The 19100-nt window shown below is 44.2% G+C and overlaps 1 protein-coding gene across 1 annotated transcript in view; it reads right to left on the bottom strand.

Annotated features, from left to right (window-relative positions):
- The window catches only part of b3glcta (beta 3-glucosyltransferase a), a 138883-nt gene that overhangs the window by 10846 nt on the left and 108937 nt on the right, over positions 1-19100 (bottom strand). The window contains exons 10-13 of the mRNA XM_029772239.1: positions 19023-19092; positions 18090-18203; positions 4633-4732; positions 3988-4107 (exon numbers count right to left, since the gene is read on the bottom strand). Coding sequence (XP_029628099.1) covers positions 3988-4107; positions 4633-4732; positions 18090-18203; positions 19023-19092 — 404 coding nt within the window. The remainder of the gene's footprint in view (positions 1-3987; positions 4108-4632; positions 4733-18089; positions 18204-19022; positions 19093-19100) is intronic.

Raw genomic sequence — 19100 nt, 5'->3', positions numbered from 1 at the left:
TTCTTCTCACCTTTTTTTATTTCACCTTTATTTAACCAGGTAGGCTAGTTGAGAACAAGTTCTCATTTGCAACTGCGACCTGGCCAAGATAAAGCATAGCAGTTCGACACATACAACAACACAGAGTTACACATGGAATAAACAAACATACAGTCAATAACACATTAGAAAAAAGAAAACAAACATACAGTCAATATTCAGTGAGTGCAAATGAGGTAAGATAAGGGAGTAAAGGCAATAAATAGGCCATGGTGGCGAAGTAATTACAATATAGCAATTAAACACTGGAATGGTAGATGTGCAGAAGATGAACCTCTCTTGAAAAAGCCGAATCTTGACCCAGAAATTATAAAAAACTATCGGCCCATATCGATTCTTCCATTCCTCTCAAAAATTTTAGAAAAAGCTGTTGCGCAGCAACTCACTGCCTTCCTCATAGCACTGAGACTGCACTTGTGAAGGTGGTAAATGACCTTTTAATGATGTCAGACCGAGGCTCTGCATCTGTCCTCGTGCTCCTAGATCTTAGTGCCGCTTTCGATACCATCGATCACCACATTCTTTTGGAGAGATTGGAAACCCAAATTGGTCTACATGGACAAGTTCTGGCCTGGTTTAGATCTTATCTGTCGGAAAGATATCAGTTTGTCTCTGTGAATGGTTTGTCCTCTGACAAATCAATTGTAAATTTCGGTGTTCCTCAAGGTTCCGTTTTAGGACCACTATTGTTTTCACTATATATTTTACCTCTTGGGGATGTCATTCGAAAACATAATGTTAAATTTCACTGCTATGCGGACGACACACAGCTGTACATTTCAATGAAACATGGTGAAGCCCCAAAATTGCCCTCGCTAGAAGCCTGTGTTTCAGACATAAAGAAGTGGATGGCTGCAAACTTTCTACTTTTAAAGTCGGACAAAACAGAGATGCTTGTTCTAGGTCCCAAGAAACAAAGAGATCTTCTGTTGAATCTGACAATTAATCTGGATGGTTGTACAGTCGTCTCAAATAAAACTGTGAAGGACCTCGGCGTTACTCTGGACCCTGATCTCTCGTTTGAAGAACATATCAAGACTGTTTCAAGGACAGCTTTTTTCCATCTACGTAACATTGCAAAAATCAGAAACTTTCTGTCCAAAAATGACGCAGAAAAATTAATCCATGCTTTTGTTACTTCTAGGCTGGACTACTGCAATGCTCTACTTTCCGGCTACCCGGATAAAGCACTAAACAAACTTCAGTTAGTGCTAAATACGGCTGCTAGAATCCTGACTAGAACCAAAAAATGTGATCATATTACTCCAGTGCTAGCCTCCCTACACTGGCTTCCTGTTAAGGCAAGGGCTGATTTCAAGGTTTTACTGCTAACCTACAAAGCATTACATGGGCTTGCTCCTACCTATCTTTCCGATTTGGTCCTGCCGTACATACCTACACGTACGCTACGGTCACAAGACGCAGGCCTCCTAATTGTCCCTAGAATTTCTAAGCAAACGGCTGGAGGTAGGGCTTTCTCCTATAGAGCTCCATTTTTATGGAATGGTCTGCCTACCCATGTGAGAGACGCAGACTCAGTTTCAACCTTTGCTGAAGACTTATCTCTTCAGTAGGTCCTATGATTAAGTATAGTCTGGCCCAGGAGTGTGAAGGTGAACGGAAAGGCTGGAGCAACGAACCGCCCTTGCTGTCTCTGCCTTGCCGGTTCCCCTCTTTCCACTGGGATTCTCTGCCTCTAACCCTATTACAGGGGCTGAGTCACTGACTTACTGGTGTTCTTCCATGCCGTCCATGGGAGGGGTGCGTCACTTGAGTGGGTTGAGTCACTGACGTGGTCTTCCTGTCTGGGTTGGCGCCCCCCCCCCCTTGGGTTGTGCCATGGCGGAGATCTTTGTGGGCTATACTCGGCCTTGTCTTCGGACGGTAAGTTGGTGGTTGTAGACATCCCTCTAGTGGTGTGGGGGCTGTGCTTTGGCAAAGTGGGTGGGGTTATATCCTGCCTGTTTGGCCCTGTCCGGGGGTATCATCGGATGGGGCCACAGTGTCTTCTGATCCCTCCAGTATTTATGCTGCAGTAGTTTATGTGTCGGGGGGCTAGGGTCAGTCTGTTACATCTGGAGTATTCTCTTGTCTTATCCGGTGTCCTGTGTGAATTTAAATATGCTCTCTCTAATTCTCTCTTTCTTTCTTTCTCTCGGAGGACCTGAGCCCTAGGACCATGCCTCGGGACTACCTGGCATGATGACTCCTTGCTGTCCCCAGTCCACCTGGCCATGCTGCTGCTCCAGTTTCAACTGTTCTGCCTGCGGCTACGGAACCCTGACCTGTTCACCGGACGTGCTTGTTGCACCCTCGACAACTACTATGATTATTATTATTTGACCATGCTGGTCATTTATGAACATTTTAACATCTTGACCATGTTCTGTTATAATATCCACCCGGCACAGTCAGAAGAGGACTGGCCACCCCTCATAGCCTGGTTCCTCTCTAGGTTTCTTCCTAGGTTTTTGGCCTTTCTAGGGAGTTTTTCCTAGGGAGTTTTTCCTAGCCACCGTACTTCTTTCACATGCATTGCTTGCTGTTGGGGGTTTTAGGCTGGGTTTCTGTACAGCACTTTGAGATTTCAGCTGATGTACGAAGGGCTATATAAAAATACATTTGATTTGATTTGATGAACGTGCAAGTAGAGTTACTGGGGTGCAAAGGAGCAAGATAAATAAATACAGTATGGGGATGGGGTAGTTGGATGGGCTGTTTACAGATGGGCTATGTACAGGTGCAGTGATCTGTGAGCTGCTCTGAAAGCTGGTGCTTAAAGCTAGTGAGGGAGATTCTGGGAGAGTCTCCGGCTTCAGTGATTTTTGCAGTTCGTTCCAGTCATTGGAAGCAGAGAACTGGAAGGAAAGACAGCCAAAGGAGGAATTGGCTTTGGGGGTGACCAGTGAGATATACCTGCTGGAGCACGTGCTACAAGTGGGTGCTGCTATGGTGACCAGTGAGCTGAGATAAGGCAGGGCTTTACCTAGCAGAGACTTGTAGATGGCCTGGAGCCAGTGGGTTTGGCGACGAGTATGAAGCGAGGGCCAGCCAACGAGGGCGTACAGGTGGCAGTGGTGGGTAGTATATGGGGCTTTGGTGACAAAACGGATGGCACTGTGATAGATTGCATCCATTTTGTTGAGTAGAGTGTTGGAGGCCATTTTATAAATGACATCGCCGAAGTCGAGGATCGGTAGGATGGTCAGTTTTCCGAGGGTATGTTTGGCAGCATGAGTGAAGGATTCTTTTTGCGATTCCCCTTGTCAATTTCTTTTCACTATAATCTTTCTACTCTAACTTTCATTTCACCTAATTGAAAAAGGCCTCCATCTGCTCAATCAAGAGTAGCCTATAGGCCAAGGCTCCTCTTACTCACGCTCTCTCTCTCCTCACCAGCAGTCGCATGTGAGGTGAGCGGCCGGGACCAGTTTCAGTTGGACATAAGCTATACGTTTTATTGAGTTACAGTTAGCTGACACAGACAAGCTTGCGCAGTTCTCATCACATCAGACATTACATTATCAGAGGACAGTTCCAATCAGGCCCAGTCGGCAAATCTATTTTAGTTGCACATACAAGAGACACGTGACAGTTACATCAGACCTGACCCAGATCCGAGACAAAAGTAAGAATTTAAGACTTGGATCCGCTCGGGTCCCCGGTCAGGTCTCGGAATTTCGGGTCTGTTGGAATTATGAAAACCTCTAGTTGGGGGTCCTCGAGGATCGTAGTTGGGAACCACTGCTCTAAAAAGATGGGTTCTGTCTCAATTAACATAAATTCCTGCATCCAAAATGTCTGTGTCAGAGATGTTAGCTGAGTCCCAAAAGGCACCCTATTCCCTGCAGAGTATTTATACAGTATTTTTGAACAGGGCCATCAAAAGTACTGTACTATGTAGGGAATAGGGTGCCATTTGGGATGTAGAAGCTGTAAGTGACTCACCCCCCTCCTCCGGTGATGTAGCTGTAGCCTCCCTGGCCCAGCCCGTAGCCGTACCTCTCCCCTAGACACACCGGTTCAGAGGGGTCGTAACAGCTCAACAGCATGTGCAGTCTGGGTAGGCTGGGGAGGGCATACACTCACACTGATCAGGTACACATACATGTACAAACAAACACGTGTGCATGCATGCACCATTCACGCATGCGCACACACACATATATATTCTCTCTCATCACACAATGCACACACACACACACACACACACACACACACACACACACACACACACACACACACTGGTACAACATATTCCTCATCAAAACCCCCCAATTAAATTACGACTCCGCTGCCCTCTACATCTGGTAACTTCCGCACTAAATAAAAAATAATCACAGTTTGCTGACTGTGCCCTCAAGAGGCAGTCTTGAAGAGTTCTTACATTTTTTTAATTTGACAGTTTTTCACGGCATCAGGGGTTTTGGCATAAGTGAACACACACATTTTGGAGGAAGTATCACTCAGACACACCATCGGCCTTAGTGTCTGTCTGTGTGTGTATCTTTGTGTGTGTGTGGCAGCGTGCGTGTGCGGGTGTGTGTGTGTGTGTGTACACATGTGTGTGTGTGTGTATACTGACAGCTTTACCTGATGAGTGTGTCATCATCCACCACCAGCAGCCAGCTCGTCTTTGGCACCGCATCGCTGATATACCTCTCCAAGATGGCAAACGTCTTCCCACAATGACCTGTAGAACAAAACACACAAAGTACCGTTTCTTTTTCTGTATGACGCAAGATTGCCCATAATTTGACAGGACATTAAAGGGCTGAATCTTAATTTGAGAACTAAAACTAGAATTTGAGATCTAGAACTAGAACCATTGACATCAACGCGCAATTGAAAAAAAGAATTGTGCACGTGGACCACGATTTAGGGTTGACTGTGGGATATATAGTGCATTCGGAAAGTATTCAGACCCCTTCCCCTTTTCCACATTTTGTTAAAGTTACAGTCTTATTCTAAAAATCAGTTGAATAAAACATTTATCAATCTACACGCATATTTTCAAATGTATTAAAAATAAAAATACCTTAAGTATTCAGACCCTTTGATATGAGACCTGAAATTGAGCTCTATGTGCATCCTGTTTCCATTGATCGTCCTTGAGATGTTTCTACAACTTCATTGGAGTCCACCTGTGGTGAATTCAATTGTTTGGACATGATTTGGAAAGGCACACATCTGTCTATTAAAGGTCCTACAGTTGTCAGTGCATGTCAAAACCACGCCATGGGGTGAAAGGAATTGTCCGTAGAGCTCAGAGACAGGATTGCGTTGAGGCACTGATCTGGGGAAGGGTACCAAAAAATGTCTACTGCATTGAAGGTCCCCAAAAACACAGTGGCCTCCATCATTCTTAAATGGAAGAAGTTTGGAAACACCAAGACTCTTCCTAGAGCTGGACGCCCAGCCAAACTGAGCAATCAGGGAGAAGGGCCTTGGTCAGGGAGGTGACCAAGAGCCCTATGGTCACTCTGACAGAGCCATCCAGAAGAACAACCATCTCTGCAGCACTCCACCAATCAGGCCTTTATGGTAGAGTGGACAGACGGAAGCCTCTGCTCAGTAAAAGGCACATGACAGTCCGCTTGGAGTTTGCCAAAAGGCACCTAAATGACTTAGAACATGAGAAACAAGATTCTCTGGTCTGATGAAAACAAAATCGAACTCTTTGGCCTGAATGCCAAGCGTCACGTCTGGAGGAAACCTGGCACCATCCCTAAAAGTACAGAGATCCTTGATGAAAACGTGCTCCAGAGCGCTCAGGACCAGGACTGGGATGAAGGTTCACTTTCCAACAGGACAATGACCCTAAGCACACAGCCAAGACAATGCAGGAGTGGCTTCGGGACAAGTTTCTGAATGTCCTTGAGTGGCCCAGCCAGAGCCTGGACTTGAACCAGATCAAACATATCTGGTGAGACCTGAAAATAGCTGTGCACCGACGCTCCCCGTCCAACATGGCAGAGCTTGAGAGGATCTGCAGAGAAGAATGGGAGAAACTCCCCAAATACAGGTGTGCCAAGCTTGTAGCGTCATACCCAAGACGACTAGAGGCTGTAATCGCTGCCAAAAGTGCTTCAACAAAGTACTGATACTTATGTAAACTCAGCAAAAAAAGAAACGTCCCTTTTTCAGGACCCTGTCTTTCAAAGATAATTCATAAAAATCCAAATAACTTCACAGATCTTCATTGTAAAGGGTTTAAACACTGTTTCCCATGCTTGTTCAGTGAACCATAAATAATTAATGAACATGCACCTGTGGAACGTTCGTTAAGACACTAATAGCTTACAGACGGTAGGCAATTAAGGTCACAGTTATGAAAACTTAGGACACTAAAGAGGCCTTTCTACTGACTCTGAAAAACACCAAAAGAAAGATGCCCAGGGTCCCTGCTCATCTGCGTGAACGTGCCTTAGGCATGCTGCAAGGAGGCATGAGGACTGCAGATGTGGCCAGGGCAATAAATTGCAATGTCCGTACTGTGAGACGCCTAAGACAGCGCTACAGGGAGACAGGACAGACAGCTGATCGTCCTCGCGGTGGCAGACCACGTGTAACAACACCTGCACAGGATTGGTACATCCGAACATCACACCTGCGGGATAGGTACAGGATGGCAACAACAACTTCCCGAGTTACACCAGGAATGCACAATCCCTCCATCAGTGCTCAGACTATCCGCAATAGGCTGAGAGAGGCTGGACTGAGGGCTTGTAGGCCTGTTGTAAGGCAGGCAATATCAACGCTGTGCGTTACTGGGAAGACATCCTCCTCCCTCATGTGGCTCCCTTCCCGCAGGCTCATCCTGACATGACCCTCCAGCATGACAATGCCACCAGCCTGCTCGTTCTGTGCGTGATTTCCTGCAAGACAGGAATGTCAATGTTCTGCCATGGCCAGCGAAGAGCCCGGATCTCAATCCCATTGAGAACGTCTGGGACCTGTTGGATCGGAGGGTGAGGGCTAGGGCCATTCCCCCCAGAAATGTACAGGAACTTGCAGGTGCCTTGGTGGAAGAGTGGGGTAACATCTCACAGCAAGAACTGGCAAATCTGGTGCAGTCCACAAGGAGGAGATGCACTGCATTACTTAATGCAGCTGGTGGCCACACCAGATACTGACTGTTACTTTTGATTTTGACCCCCCCCTTTTTTTCAGGGACACATTATTCCATTTCTGTTAGTCACATGTCTGTGGAACTTGTTCAGTTTATGTCTCAGTTGTTGAATCTTGTTATGTTCATACAAATATTTACACATGCTAAGTTCGCTGAAAATAAACGCAGTTGACAGTGAGAGGGCGTTTCTCTTTTTGCTGAGTTTAAATGTGTTATTCCAGTTGTAGAATTCAGTTTGAAAGTTAATTTCCTACAATTCTACACAGTTTGCCCATGAGGAGTAGAGAAAAAGTTTCAGTTTTATAGGAGCTACATGTAGTATTTACATTGCCAGCAAATCTCTTGTTGTCAAATTGACTGGGCCTGAGCTATTTGTATGAATCAAATACATTTTTAGCATACACATATTTAGCAGATGTTAATGCGGGTGTAGCGAAATGCTTGTGTTCCTGGCTCCAAAAGTGCAGAAATATCTAACGATACACACAAATCTAAAGATTAAAGAATGGAATTAAGAAATATTAGGACGAGCAATGTCGCAGTCAGGAGAATATACATATATATTTTTAAATATACACACACATATATATATAAAAAAATAAAAAACATTTATACACACACATATATTGTAGCAGGTTCAAGGATGTGGGGTTTCCACGTCGCCAAGTTCAATAACCAAACATGCACAAGGAGCACATCTAGAATGCAAAAGGGGAGTTTATTAGGGAGTTTTGCACACTGGGGGAAAGGGAGGAATTCACCAACCATTTCACAGTCCACCATCCGTTCTCCAGAGGTAACCCTAAAACTCGGGTCCTCAGCCAAACCGGTTTGGTACACAGTGGGGGTAATCAGACAGTCCAGGTCACAACGGTATTTCTTTCTTCACACACTCTCCATAATACACGCTTCCCTCTCCGTTCTCTGCCCCTTTGTGCAGGCCGCTTCCTCTTTTATCCCCAAGCACTCCCTGGCTTTAATGATCCACAGGCTCGCCTCGTTGGGGCAGGAAGTCCATATAAGGCTCAGGGGGTGGAGCCAGCAGACTGCAAGATATCCTCCCTTCAATCACCACTCACCTCTCCGTGCCATTTCCATGGCCTGCACCTGATCTGTGGATGACAGAGAAGCAAAGGGCTGTAAGGATTGGAACCACCAGGTGACCCGGGTGCTACTGTCCTTATTCCGTGCCATCCAAACCAGTGGTGCATGGGCCGTTATGAGGGCGAAGTGCCGTCCCAATAAGTAATATTTCAGTGTCTCCAACGCCCATTTGATCGCTAGACATTCTTTCTCCAGTCGAAAATCTTTGTTCCTGCGGCAACAACTTCCAGCTAATGTACATGACTGGGTGTTCCTCGCCTTCTTGTACCTGTGATAGGACGGCACCCATCCCTGTTTTGGATGCATCGGTCTGTACCACCAGTGGTTTGGAGAAGCCACCTGGGCGGGCAGACAGCTCCTGGTTAGATCTGTCAGGGGGCTGGCTAGGGAGGCAAAGTGGGAAATAAATCTCCGGTAGTAACTAGTCAACCCCACAAACATGCGTAGCTGCTTTTTGGGGAGGGGGCGGGGCCAGTCCCGAATCACCTCCACTTTCTTCGCTGTTAGCCCTGCCTCTCGTAAGGCCTGCAGTACCGCGCTCACCTAGTTTAGATGTGTCTCCCACTCACTCCCATGGATCACAATATTATCGATGTAGCTCGCCACGTACTCACGATGGGGACGGAGAATCTGTTCCATCAACCTCTGGAAGGTGGCCGGGGCCCTGTACAGCCCAAAGGGCAGCTTCTTGCAGCCGGTCAGGGGTGGCGAAAGCAGTTTTCTTCCGTGCCTCGGGAGCTAAGGGCACCTGCCAATAACCCTTCGTCAGGTCAAGCATGCTGATAAATCGGGCGGTCCCTAGCCGTTCGGTTAATTCATCAATTCGGGGCATGGGGTAGGTGTGGAACTTTGAGATTTAATTTACCTTTCTAAAATCATTACAGAATCAAATGGTGCCGTCTGGTTTCGGCACCAACACTATGGGGCTGCACCACTCACTATTCAACTCTTCGATTATAATCAGCTTTCAACATCGTTTTTACTTCGGTCCTGACAGCCTCTCTCCTTGCTTCTGGTTTGCGGTAGGGTCTCAACTTCACCCTTTTCCCGGGTTCGGTGATGATGCTGTGCTGTACCAGATCGGTGTGTCCTGGTTCACTGGAGAACACATCCTGGTTCTGGCCGACCAACTCCCTCAGCTCCTGCTTCTGTGCTTGGCTCAGCTGCTCCCCAAGTGGCACCTCCGCTGGCTTGGTCTCTGTGGTAGCCTTCTTCGGGGAAATAGAGTAGAGTGCATTCCATTTCTTTAGCAAATTCAGCAAATTTAGTCCCAGCTGTGTGAACCTATTGTTAACTTCACCCACCTTCAAGGACTTTGTATGACCTGTTCCATCGGGCCAGAAACTTACATTCTGAGGTGGGGACCAACATCAACACTATCTCCTGGCTGGAAGTCCCTTCATTGTGCCCCACTGTTGTACACCCGCACTTGGGCCTCCTGGGCCTCCAGCATGTATTCCCGTACCAGGGGCCACAGGTTTGCCGTCCAGTCTCTCATGTCTTCCACGTGCTTCACCATGGTTCAATGGGGCGACGGTTGCTGTTCCCAGGCTCCTTTAGCCACGTCCAGCAGTCCTCTGGGTCGTCTCCCGTACAGGAATTCGAAGGGAGAGAATCCTGTTGAAGCACTTCTTGGATCGAGAACATCAGGTAGGGTAACAGCTGGTCCCAATTCTTTCCATCTGCCTCCATCACCTTCTTTAGCATCTGCTTCAGGGTTCGATTGAATCTTTCCACCAACCTATCGGTCTGTGACAGAGGTGCGCAACTGGGTTATTTTCATTAGTTTGCATAGATCCTTCATGATTCACGACATGAACGGGGATCCCTGGTCGGTTAATATGTCATCGGGGATGCCTACTCGGGAGAACAGCATGACTAACGCATGTGCGATTCCCTTGGTGGCCATGGCGCGCAGGGGAATGGCTTCCGGGTACTTGGTAGCATAATCCAGAATAACCAGGATGCATTGGTGCCTTCTGTTGCTCTTGGGTAGAGGTCTCACCAGGATTGTGTCACAATCGGTTTGTGTGGGTCTCAGGCCCAGTCAATTTTTGTGTCTCCAGTCAATTTGAGTGGCTCTGTGCGTTAACTGATTCTGACATTTTCTGAAATTACAATGCAAAAATATGACATGTAGGTCCTTTAAATTAAGCTTTCTGCAATTCTACACATTTTGCCATAGGGTGGAGATACATCTTTGCAGTTTTAAAGTTAATTTCCTGCAATTCTACACATTTTGCCAAAACTTATGTAATGTTAAGGAAATCTGAGTGAGAGTGACTGACAAAATCAATGGGGGCCCCTGGGCACCTGCTCTGCGTGCTCGGTTGGTATTCAGCCATGATTACTAGATACCTGGCTAGACTAACTTACCACTCAAAAATTATTATTTCTCGGTCAATTCATTGAGTGACTGTCAGTGACTGACATAACATGAGAAAAATTACACCTTGTCTATTCTACTATTCTAACTCTCAACAGTAAGTTGAGACCCTGACTGAGTTCTAAAAAATGTAATACAAATATTTATAATGAGGGATACCTGGAGGAAATTGGATCTCTTTGAAATAAAAATGGATGGCCTTCCCTTCAATAATAATAATTTTTTACCTGACCCTCCCTGAACGCTTGAAAAAACAAACAAGTGACCCTGCCCTACACCAACAATAATAATTAAAACATATAGTGGATAGCAGAGAACATGCCTACTGTTTACCCTAACTCCTAGGACAGACCAGAGCCTTAGATATGCAGTTTTAGAAACTGTTCTTTGTCTTACAAGCATTACATGGCAACGTAGCAATTTTTTAGCGTAGGGCTGCGGGCCAGAAGGTTGTGTGTTCTCAGACCGCAGAGGACAAGGGTAGGGGTGAAAGATCTCCTTTATACACTGAACAAAATTATAAAAGCAACATGTAAATTGTTGGTCCAATGTTTCATGAGCTGAAATAAACGATCCCAGACATTTTTCATACGCAGAAAAAGCTTATTTCTCTCATTTTGTGCACATATTTGTTTACATCCCTGTTAGTGAGCATTTCTCCTTTGCCAAGATAATACATCAACCTGACAGGTGTGGCACATCAAGAAGCTAACTAAACGGCATGATCATTACACACCTTGTGCTGGGGACAATAAATGGCTACTCTAACATTTGCAGTTTTGTCACACAACACAATGCCACAGATGTCTCAAGTTTTGAGGGAGCGTGCAATTGGCATGCTGACTGCAGGAATGTCCACCAGAGCTGGTGCCAGATAATTGAATGTTCAATTCTCTACCATAAGCCACCTCCAATGTTGTTTTAGAGAATTTGGAAGTACGCCCAACCGGCCTCAAAATCGCAAAGCCAGCCCAGGACCTCCACATCGGGCTTCTTCACTTATGGGATCGTCTGAGACCAGCCACCCGGAAAGCTGATAAATTCTGCACAAACTGTCAGAAACCGTTTCAGGGAAGCACATCTATGTGTTTATCATCCTCACCAGGGTCTTGATCTGACTGCAGTTTGGTGTCTTAACCAACTTCAGTGGGCAAATGCTTACCTTTGATGGCCACTGGCACGCTGGAGAAGTGTGCTCTTCGCGGATGAATCCCGGTTTCAACTGTACCAGGCAGATGGCAAATGGCGTTGTGTGGGTGAGCGGTTTGCTGATGTCAACGTTGTGCCCAATGGTGGCGGTGGGGTTATGGTTGGGCAGGCATAAGCTACGGACAATGAAAACCATTGCATTTTATCGATGGCAATTTGAATTTTTGAATACACAGAGATTTTCCCATCTCCACAGAGGAACTCTGGAGCTCTGTCAGAGTGACCATCAGGTTTTTGGTCACCTCCCTGACCAAGGTCCTTCTCCCTCGATTGCTCAGTTTGGCCGGGCGGCCAGCTCAAGGAAGAGTCTTGGAGGTTCTAAACTGCTTCCATTTAAGAATGATGGAGACCACTGTGTGCTGCAGAATTTTTTTGCTACCCTTCCCCAGATCTGTGCCTTGACATAATCCTGTCTCGGCGCTCTACGGACAAATCCTTTGACCTCATGGCTTGGTTTTTGCTTTACGACAGGAGTCCAATCAAGTTGTAGAAACATCTCAAGGATGATCAATGGAAACAGGATGCACCTGAGCTCAATTTCGAGTCTCATAGCAAAGGGTCTGAATACTTATGTAAATAATGTATTTCTGTTTTAAAAATGTTATACATTTGAGAAATTCTAAAAAACGTTTTTTTTGCTTTGTCATTATGTGGTATTGTGCGTAGATTGATGATTACTTTTTTTATTGAATCAATTTTAGAATAAGGCTGTAACATAACAAAATGTGGAAAAAGTCAAGGGGTCTGAATACTTTCCAAATGCACTGTATGTTTAGATTTTTAATACATTCTAAAGCTGCATGGTGGGAGTCTAATGATGTTTTGAAAAAAGTTGCATGAAAGGCATGAGCTCTGATTTGTTTCTTGTTGAAGCTGCACACACTTCATCAATCTCTCATTAACAATCAAAATCAAATCACTGTCAAACGCTCCCTAAAACACTTCAGCGAGCAAGCCTTTCTAATAGACCTGGATTGGGTATCCTGGAAGGATACTGACCTCATCCCGTCAGTAGAGGATGCCTGGTTGCTCTTTAAAAGTGCATTCCTCACCATCTTAAATAAGCATGCCGATTCAAAAAATGTAGAACTAAGAACAGATATAGCCCTTGGTTCAACCCAGACTTGACTGCCCTTTACCAGCACAAAAACATCCTGTGGCGTTCTGCATTAGCATCGAATATCCCCCGCGATATGCAACTTTTCAGGGAAGTCAGGAACCAATATAATACTCAGTCAGTTAGGAAATTTGGAAATTAGTTAGGAAATTTGGATCCTGTAGCACCAATTCCAAAACGTTTTGGGACACTGTAAAGTCCATGGAGAATAAGAGCACCTCCTCCCAGCTGCCTATTGCACTGAGGATAGGAAACACTGTCACCACCGATAAATCCATGATAATCGAGAATTTCAATAAGCATTTTTCTAAGGCTGGCCATGCTTTCCACCTGGCTACCCCTAACCCGGCCAACATCTCAGTATCCCCTGCAGCAACTCCCCCCCCCCCCCCCAGCGTACTGTACCTGTACACAGCCAACCTGTAAATAGCACACCCAACTACCTCATCCCCATATTGTTACTTATCCTCTTGCTCTTTTGCTCCCCAGTATCTCCACTTGCACATCATCATCTGCACATCTATCACTCCAGTGTTAATGCTAAATTGTAATTATTTCGCCTGTATGGCCTATTTATTGCCTTGCCTCTCTACTCTTCTACATTGGCACACACTGTACATAGATTTTTCTATTGTGTTATTGACTGTACGTTTGTTTATGTGTAACTCTGTGTTGTTGTTTTTGTCGCACTGCTTTGCTTTATCTTGGCTAGGTTGCAGTTGTAAATGAGAACTTGTTCTCAACTGGCCTACCTGGTTAAATAAAGGTGAAAAAAACAAACAAAAAAACAATTTGTCCAGCACTTGATAATACTCGCACCAAGCCTCGAACATCCTGCCGGCATCCCCCTTGTGTGGCCGTAATGACCCCTAAACAATCTATGCCTTTTGCGGCCAAAGTGGACATCTTGCCCTTGGGCTGAATATAATAATTATAATTCCCTTCCGGCTGCCGTGTTCCGAAGCACATCTCACTCACATGGCTCTCTCCAATATCTCAATTCTTATTAGCCAATACCCGCCACGTGATCGGGTCCTTCTCACAGGTATTTCAGCAAAGAAGTAGGCTACAAGTGAATGAAGTCAGACACTCTTATCGAATTCCGAGACGCATACAGAAGATGTAAGCCAACAAGATGAGTAGGCCTAACGAACAGCAAAAGCACTAGCCTATGTCAATCTACTAGTACAAAAGTTGACCTATTCTATTGGTCAACTTGTTCTTCTGCGCAATAAATAAATATTCCAAACGTACTCTGGGACAGTTGTTGGATGCGATAGATCCCAAATTAATACAACTACTCGCATTAAAAAAGCAATGAGGCTGATGCAACAGATCAGAATGTTTTGCTTAAAATGTTGATAAACTATTAAGCTATTTCTTCACATTATAAGAGCAGTAATGCGCACACGGCAGTAGGCTATAAGCGCGAATGTTCCAAAATGCAATCAATTAGCGTTAAAACACTGTTCTTAAAAGTGATGGCAAATGTGATTATGAATGTAATGTTTTATTATAAAGATGCATTTTTATGGTGAAAATGAGCTTCCCCAAACTGTATGCCAGTTAGGCTCTCCACCGGTTATAAGGTGGATTAATGTGCTTAATCTTAAGTTATTTGGCCACTTTAGTTGTGATACAAACCTTATCAAAACACACAGGCCTATGGGCTAAGCTACATGAGGTGTGTGACTATGATTTTAAAAAGTAGTGCATAAGCTGGGCATCATTGATAATACATCATTCACAAGTTATAGGCTAATATTGTCACACATCAGACTATTCTTAATTTAATTTTGTCTTTACATAAACTACATAATATATGTGTGAAATTAGTTTTGATTTAGAATGAACCATTATCATGCACCTGTCTCAGAACAGGGGCATGGGAAAAAAATACATGTCATCTATGCACTTAAATAGCGAATGGAGGACGCCTTTCCCGTGGTTCATTTTCATGCCAGCCAGGTAGGCTATATTTCTGTCGTAAAGTGAAGCAACGTGCTTAATATTAGGAAAGTTAAGAAATAAATATAGTAGGCCTATCCTATAGAAAGCTGATGGGATCCTCCTCTTTTTAATAGAGGCCATCAAAACCCTGTTTTCTCACGCAATTGCATAGCCTATAGAAATGTTGCGGAACATGAGCTCATGGGCTCTCATGAAGTGTTTGATTCGATTTTTGATTACATTTTGCATTGATGTCAGAGGGACAATGAAGTGCTGAGTACCAGGCAGTTAGCAAGTTTTGTAGGCTGCTAATGACCATCAGCAGCATCAGTGCTTGGAGAAGCCTAATTACCGTGACTAAACAGTTACGTGGAATTTGACTGCCGTCATGACTCGTGACTGCCAGTGTGGCGGTAATACGGTCACCGTAACAGCCCTAGGTCTACCTCTTAGCCTACCTCTTAGTAGCGAGTGGCGCAGCGGTCTAAGGCACTGCATCACAGTCTTTGAGGCGTCACTACAGATCTGGGTTTGATCCCAGGCTGTGTCACAGCAGGCCGTGACCGGGAGACCCATGATGCAGCGCACAATTGGCACAGCATCGTCCGGGTTAGGGGAGGGTTTGGCCGGCCGGGATATCCTTGTCCAATCACGCTCTAGCGACTCCTTGTGGCGGGCCGGGCGCCTGCAAGCTGACCTCGGTCACCAGCTGGATGGCGTTTCCTCCGACACATTTGTTCCAGGTTAAGCAAGCAGTGTGTCAAGAAGCAGTGCGGCTTGGCAGGGTCGTGTTTCGGAGGATGCATTACTCTCGGCCTTTGCCTCTCCCGAGTCCGTAGGGGAGTTACAGCGATGGGACAAGACTGTAACTACCAATTGAATATCATGAAATTGGGGAGGAAAAAGTACAAAACATTTTAAAATAAAATAAAGGTTGAATTAAAATGAAGACTGTTTAAATGAATTAAGCCTTCTCGAATTAGCCTACTTTCAGCACCAATCTCCGATTGAAGTTTACCTCCGTTCCTCAAAATCTTCACACTCTTCCTCTCAAACTTAACAGGACATCAGTTGTCTGCACACACTGATATAATTGTTATTGGGATAGCCTATCCATCATGAATGGGATAGCCTATCCATTAGTGTGTATGCAGTGTAGTCTAATTTTATTAACACCATCCCAGCAGCGCAAAAACTCAGGAAGGAAGTACATTTCCGCATAAATAGAACTTACACTTTGTATAGCCTAGGCCTATAGCCTATAGTATAGCTATAGGTTATAGATAATTTGATTGAAACCACAGGCGCACCTGATATTGCACATCCAGCAGAGAATCAGGGATGAGGGGTAGCATCTGGCAATATAGAAATTTCAGCGATTACAAATTTCATGACTTTCCCCTAGACTAGATAAAAATATTATTAAACCTTCCTCTTGACTGAAATTTAAAAATAATGTCTAACAGTCCCTAAGCAACCATTTATGTCGCTTATGCCTGGAGCCTGCACTGGATACCGATACCTGGTTAAGTATTACAATACTAGATAACAAAATGATAAAAATTCTAGCATAGATGTAATGGTAGACGGACTCACTGTAGGGCTCCCGAGTGGAGCAGCATCTCAGTGCTAGAAGCATCACTATAGAGCCTGGTTCGATTCTAGGCTGTATCACAACCGGCCGTGATTGGGAGTCCCATAGGACGGCGCACAAATGGCCCAACATCGTCCGGGTTTGGCCGGGGTAGGCCGTCATTGTAAATAAGAATTTGGTCTTAACTGACTTGCCTTGTTAAATAAAGGTTAAATAAAAAAATTATAACTGTAGATAATGGAGTGGTGGCACTACTTCTGTTAAAATAAGAGAAACCAATAATGAGGTGGAGACATTAGACTAAAATCCTTCTGCAAAACCATAAATGAGACTCACACAAAGTAATTTTACAATTAAATCTCAACTGTTTTAAAATGTAATTTGATACAAATCAGCATAAAATTGCTCATCCTATGGCCATAATATTGGGTCAAATTACATCAAAGTTCAAATAGGGTGCTACCATTTTAAGGCCAGAATCACACCCAAATATAGATTTTTTTTCTCTTAATCATATCACAATCAACTTTAACCATTTGAATGTGGACACAAATAAAATAGGTGTCTGGTTAAAAGTAGTACTCTATGTAGGGAATAGGGTGCCATTTGGGACGATGACAGAGTGGTGAACGAGCTTTCCATGCAGAGCTAAGGCCTACCAAGTTTTTTGATTTTCGTTTTAGTGTGGCGTTGAATAATGATAATTAGGGTGATTACACAGCCTCGGCTCTGTGGGATAATGTGTGAAATACAGTGTTGGCGTCCAGATACACTAATTTACAGAATATTACAGCACAAGCATTCCATTACACACCATTCTCTTCCCCATTGATATGTGAAATTGTCATAATTAAGATAAGATAAAATCAGAATAGAGCAAGGTTAAAAGCTATTCAGAGCTTACTTTGACCTATCAAACTCAAGTCAATGGATGGTAATTTACTCCCAGAGTAGTGGTACTGGTTGAATCTGAGGTTTCCATATTCATTCTTAAACGATCCTAACATTTGACCTTTCCACCTGATAAGACTAAATCTTACACTTCAATGGATGCAGTCTGTTAGAAGAGTCCTGAATTAAAATGACCCAAGTCGCAATCATGAAAAAATAAACAATCCGGTCTTTGTCGTTTGACATTGAGAACCGTGGAAGAGATGAGAGCTGACGTTTTAGTAAATGTGCAGATTACGTATCTCAGTCACAAACAAGACACTTAATTAACAACCTCTTGAATAAGCAGTGGCAAAAAAGAGGCCCACAGCCCTTTCTTTCTTCCCAAATGTTATGATAGCAGGATCAGACAAAAAGCCAAATTAGTCTTGTTTAAATAATAACAACACAATACAACGTGCTGTGCTTTGGTAGACTGGTATAACGTACCTTGCTGTACCTGTAGTATCAGACTCGCCATCTGCCAGAGTTAAAGGGACACTCCCAAATAAAAGTTTGTCAGACTTGTCCATGTAATCTTAATAATTATGATCTAAAAGGCTAAACTGATCCTAGATTAGCACTCCTATTCAGACATTTTATGGATACAGGCCATGGACTAACTCACCTCTCTCTGTGTTGGGGACTCCTAGGTCGATGGTAGGTATGGAGGGGTCAGTGTGGTCACTGTAATACTCCAACAGAGATGCCTCTCTCTCCCACGTCTTCTTCACCACTGGGACTGGGGCAGGACAACAGGACGACAGGTCAAATAATACAGCTCAACACTTTCACAATACAATAGTAAGTAGAATCAGGCTTCTGTACACAGAAAACTTGCAGCAATTATTAATAATGAATGTTAAAAACATTATTTGTCTTTTACAGAACTTTTTGAAATAAACATTTCAATAGATGTTTTTGTAGTTTTTTCTTTTTCAATGTAAAAGAATTGGACCTGTAAAAATAAAAAAAACACAGAAAGAGTCAAGAGTCAAAAGCAGTAAAGGACTGGAGTCAACTGAGGGGAAAAATAGTAAATTACAAAATAGTATTTTTTCACATCCAACCCTCATGCCATAAATACATCTAATGTCCCTTTTAGTTCTGTCTGTGTGTTAGTTGAGGATGACTGTAATTATTTTAATCAGAGCAATTAGCTGTGACCGACATGTCAGCTGGAGCTTATGTAGAATTTTCCGGATGCTTCCGAAATTCTAATGGCAAAATGTTATCTGTCTCATTAAGTTTTAATTGATTCCTGGTACTTCTGACCCAGCGCTACCATGAAAGCTACATAAACAGTTAGTCTGTCGGGGGGGGGGGGGGGGGGGGGGGGTACCAATCCACCTCTACGCCATGTCAAAGCAAGTTTGTGACTGACATCTTGTGCTGATAGTTAAACCAGGCCGCCACAGAGTCAGTACTTTACCAGGCACACATCTCAAAGGCTAAAAAGACATTCCATCCTTTAGAAGAATAGAGCAAATGTTGACATTATGGACCCTGTCTGAGTTTAACCACCCCAGAGCTTCAGGTGAGCTTCAAATATCTGACTCACCTCTCTCACTGTGAAACTTCTTGCAAGTTTTCACAGCAACAAAGATGTCTTCCTTCTTTACAGGCTCCCCCTGTAAGA

The sequence above is a fragment of the Salmo trutta genome, chromosome 13 (assembly GCF_901001165.1).
Source record: "Salmo trutta chromosome 13, fSalTru1.1, whole genome shotgun sequence".
NCBI lineage: Eukaryota > Metazoa > Chordata > Actinopteri > Salmoniformes > Salmonidae > Salmo > Salmo trutta.
The sequence above is the reverse complement of the archived record's forward strand: the minus strand, read 5'-3'. Positions and strand labels throughout refer to the sequence as shown.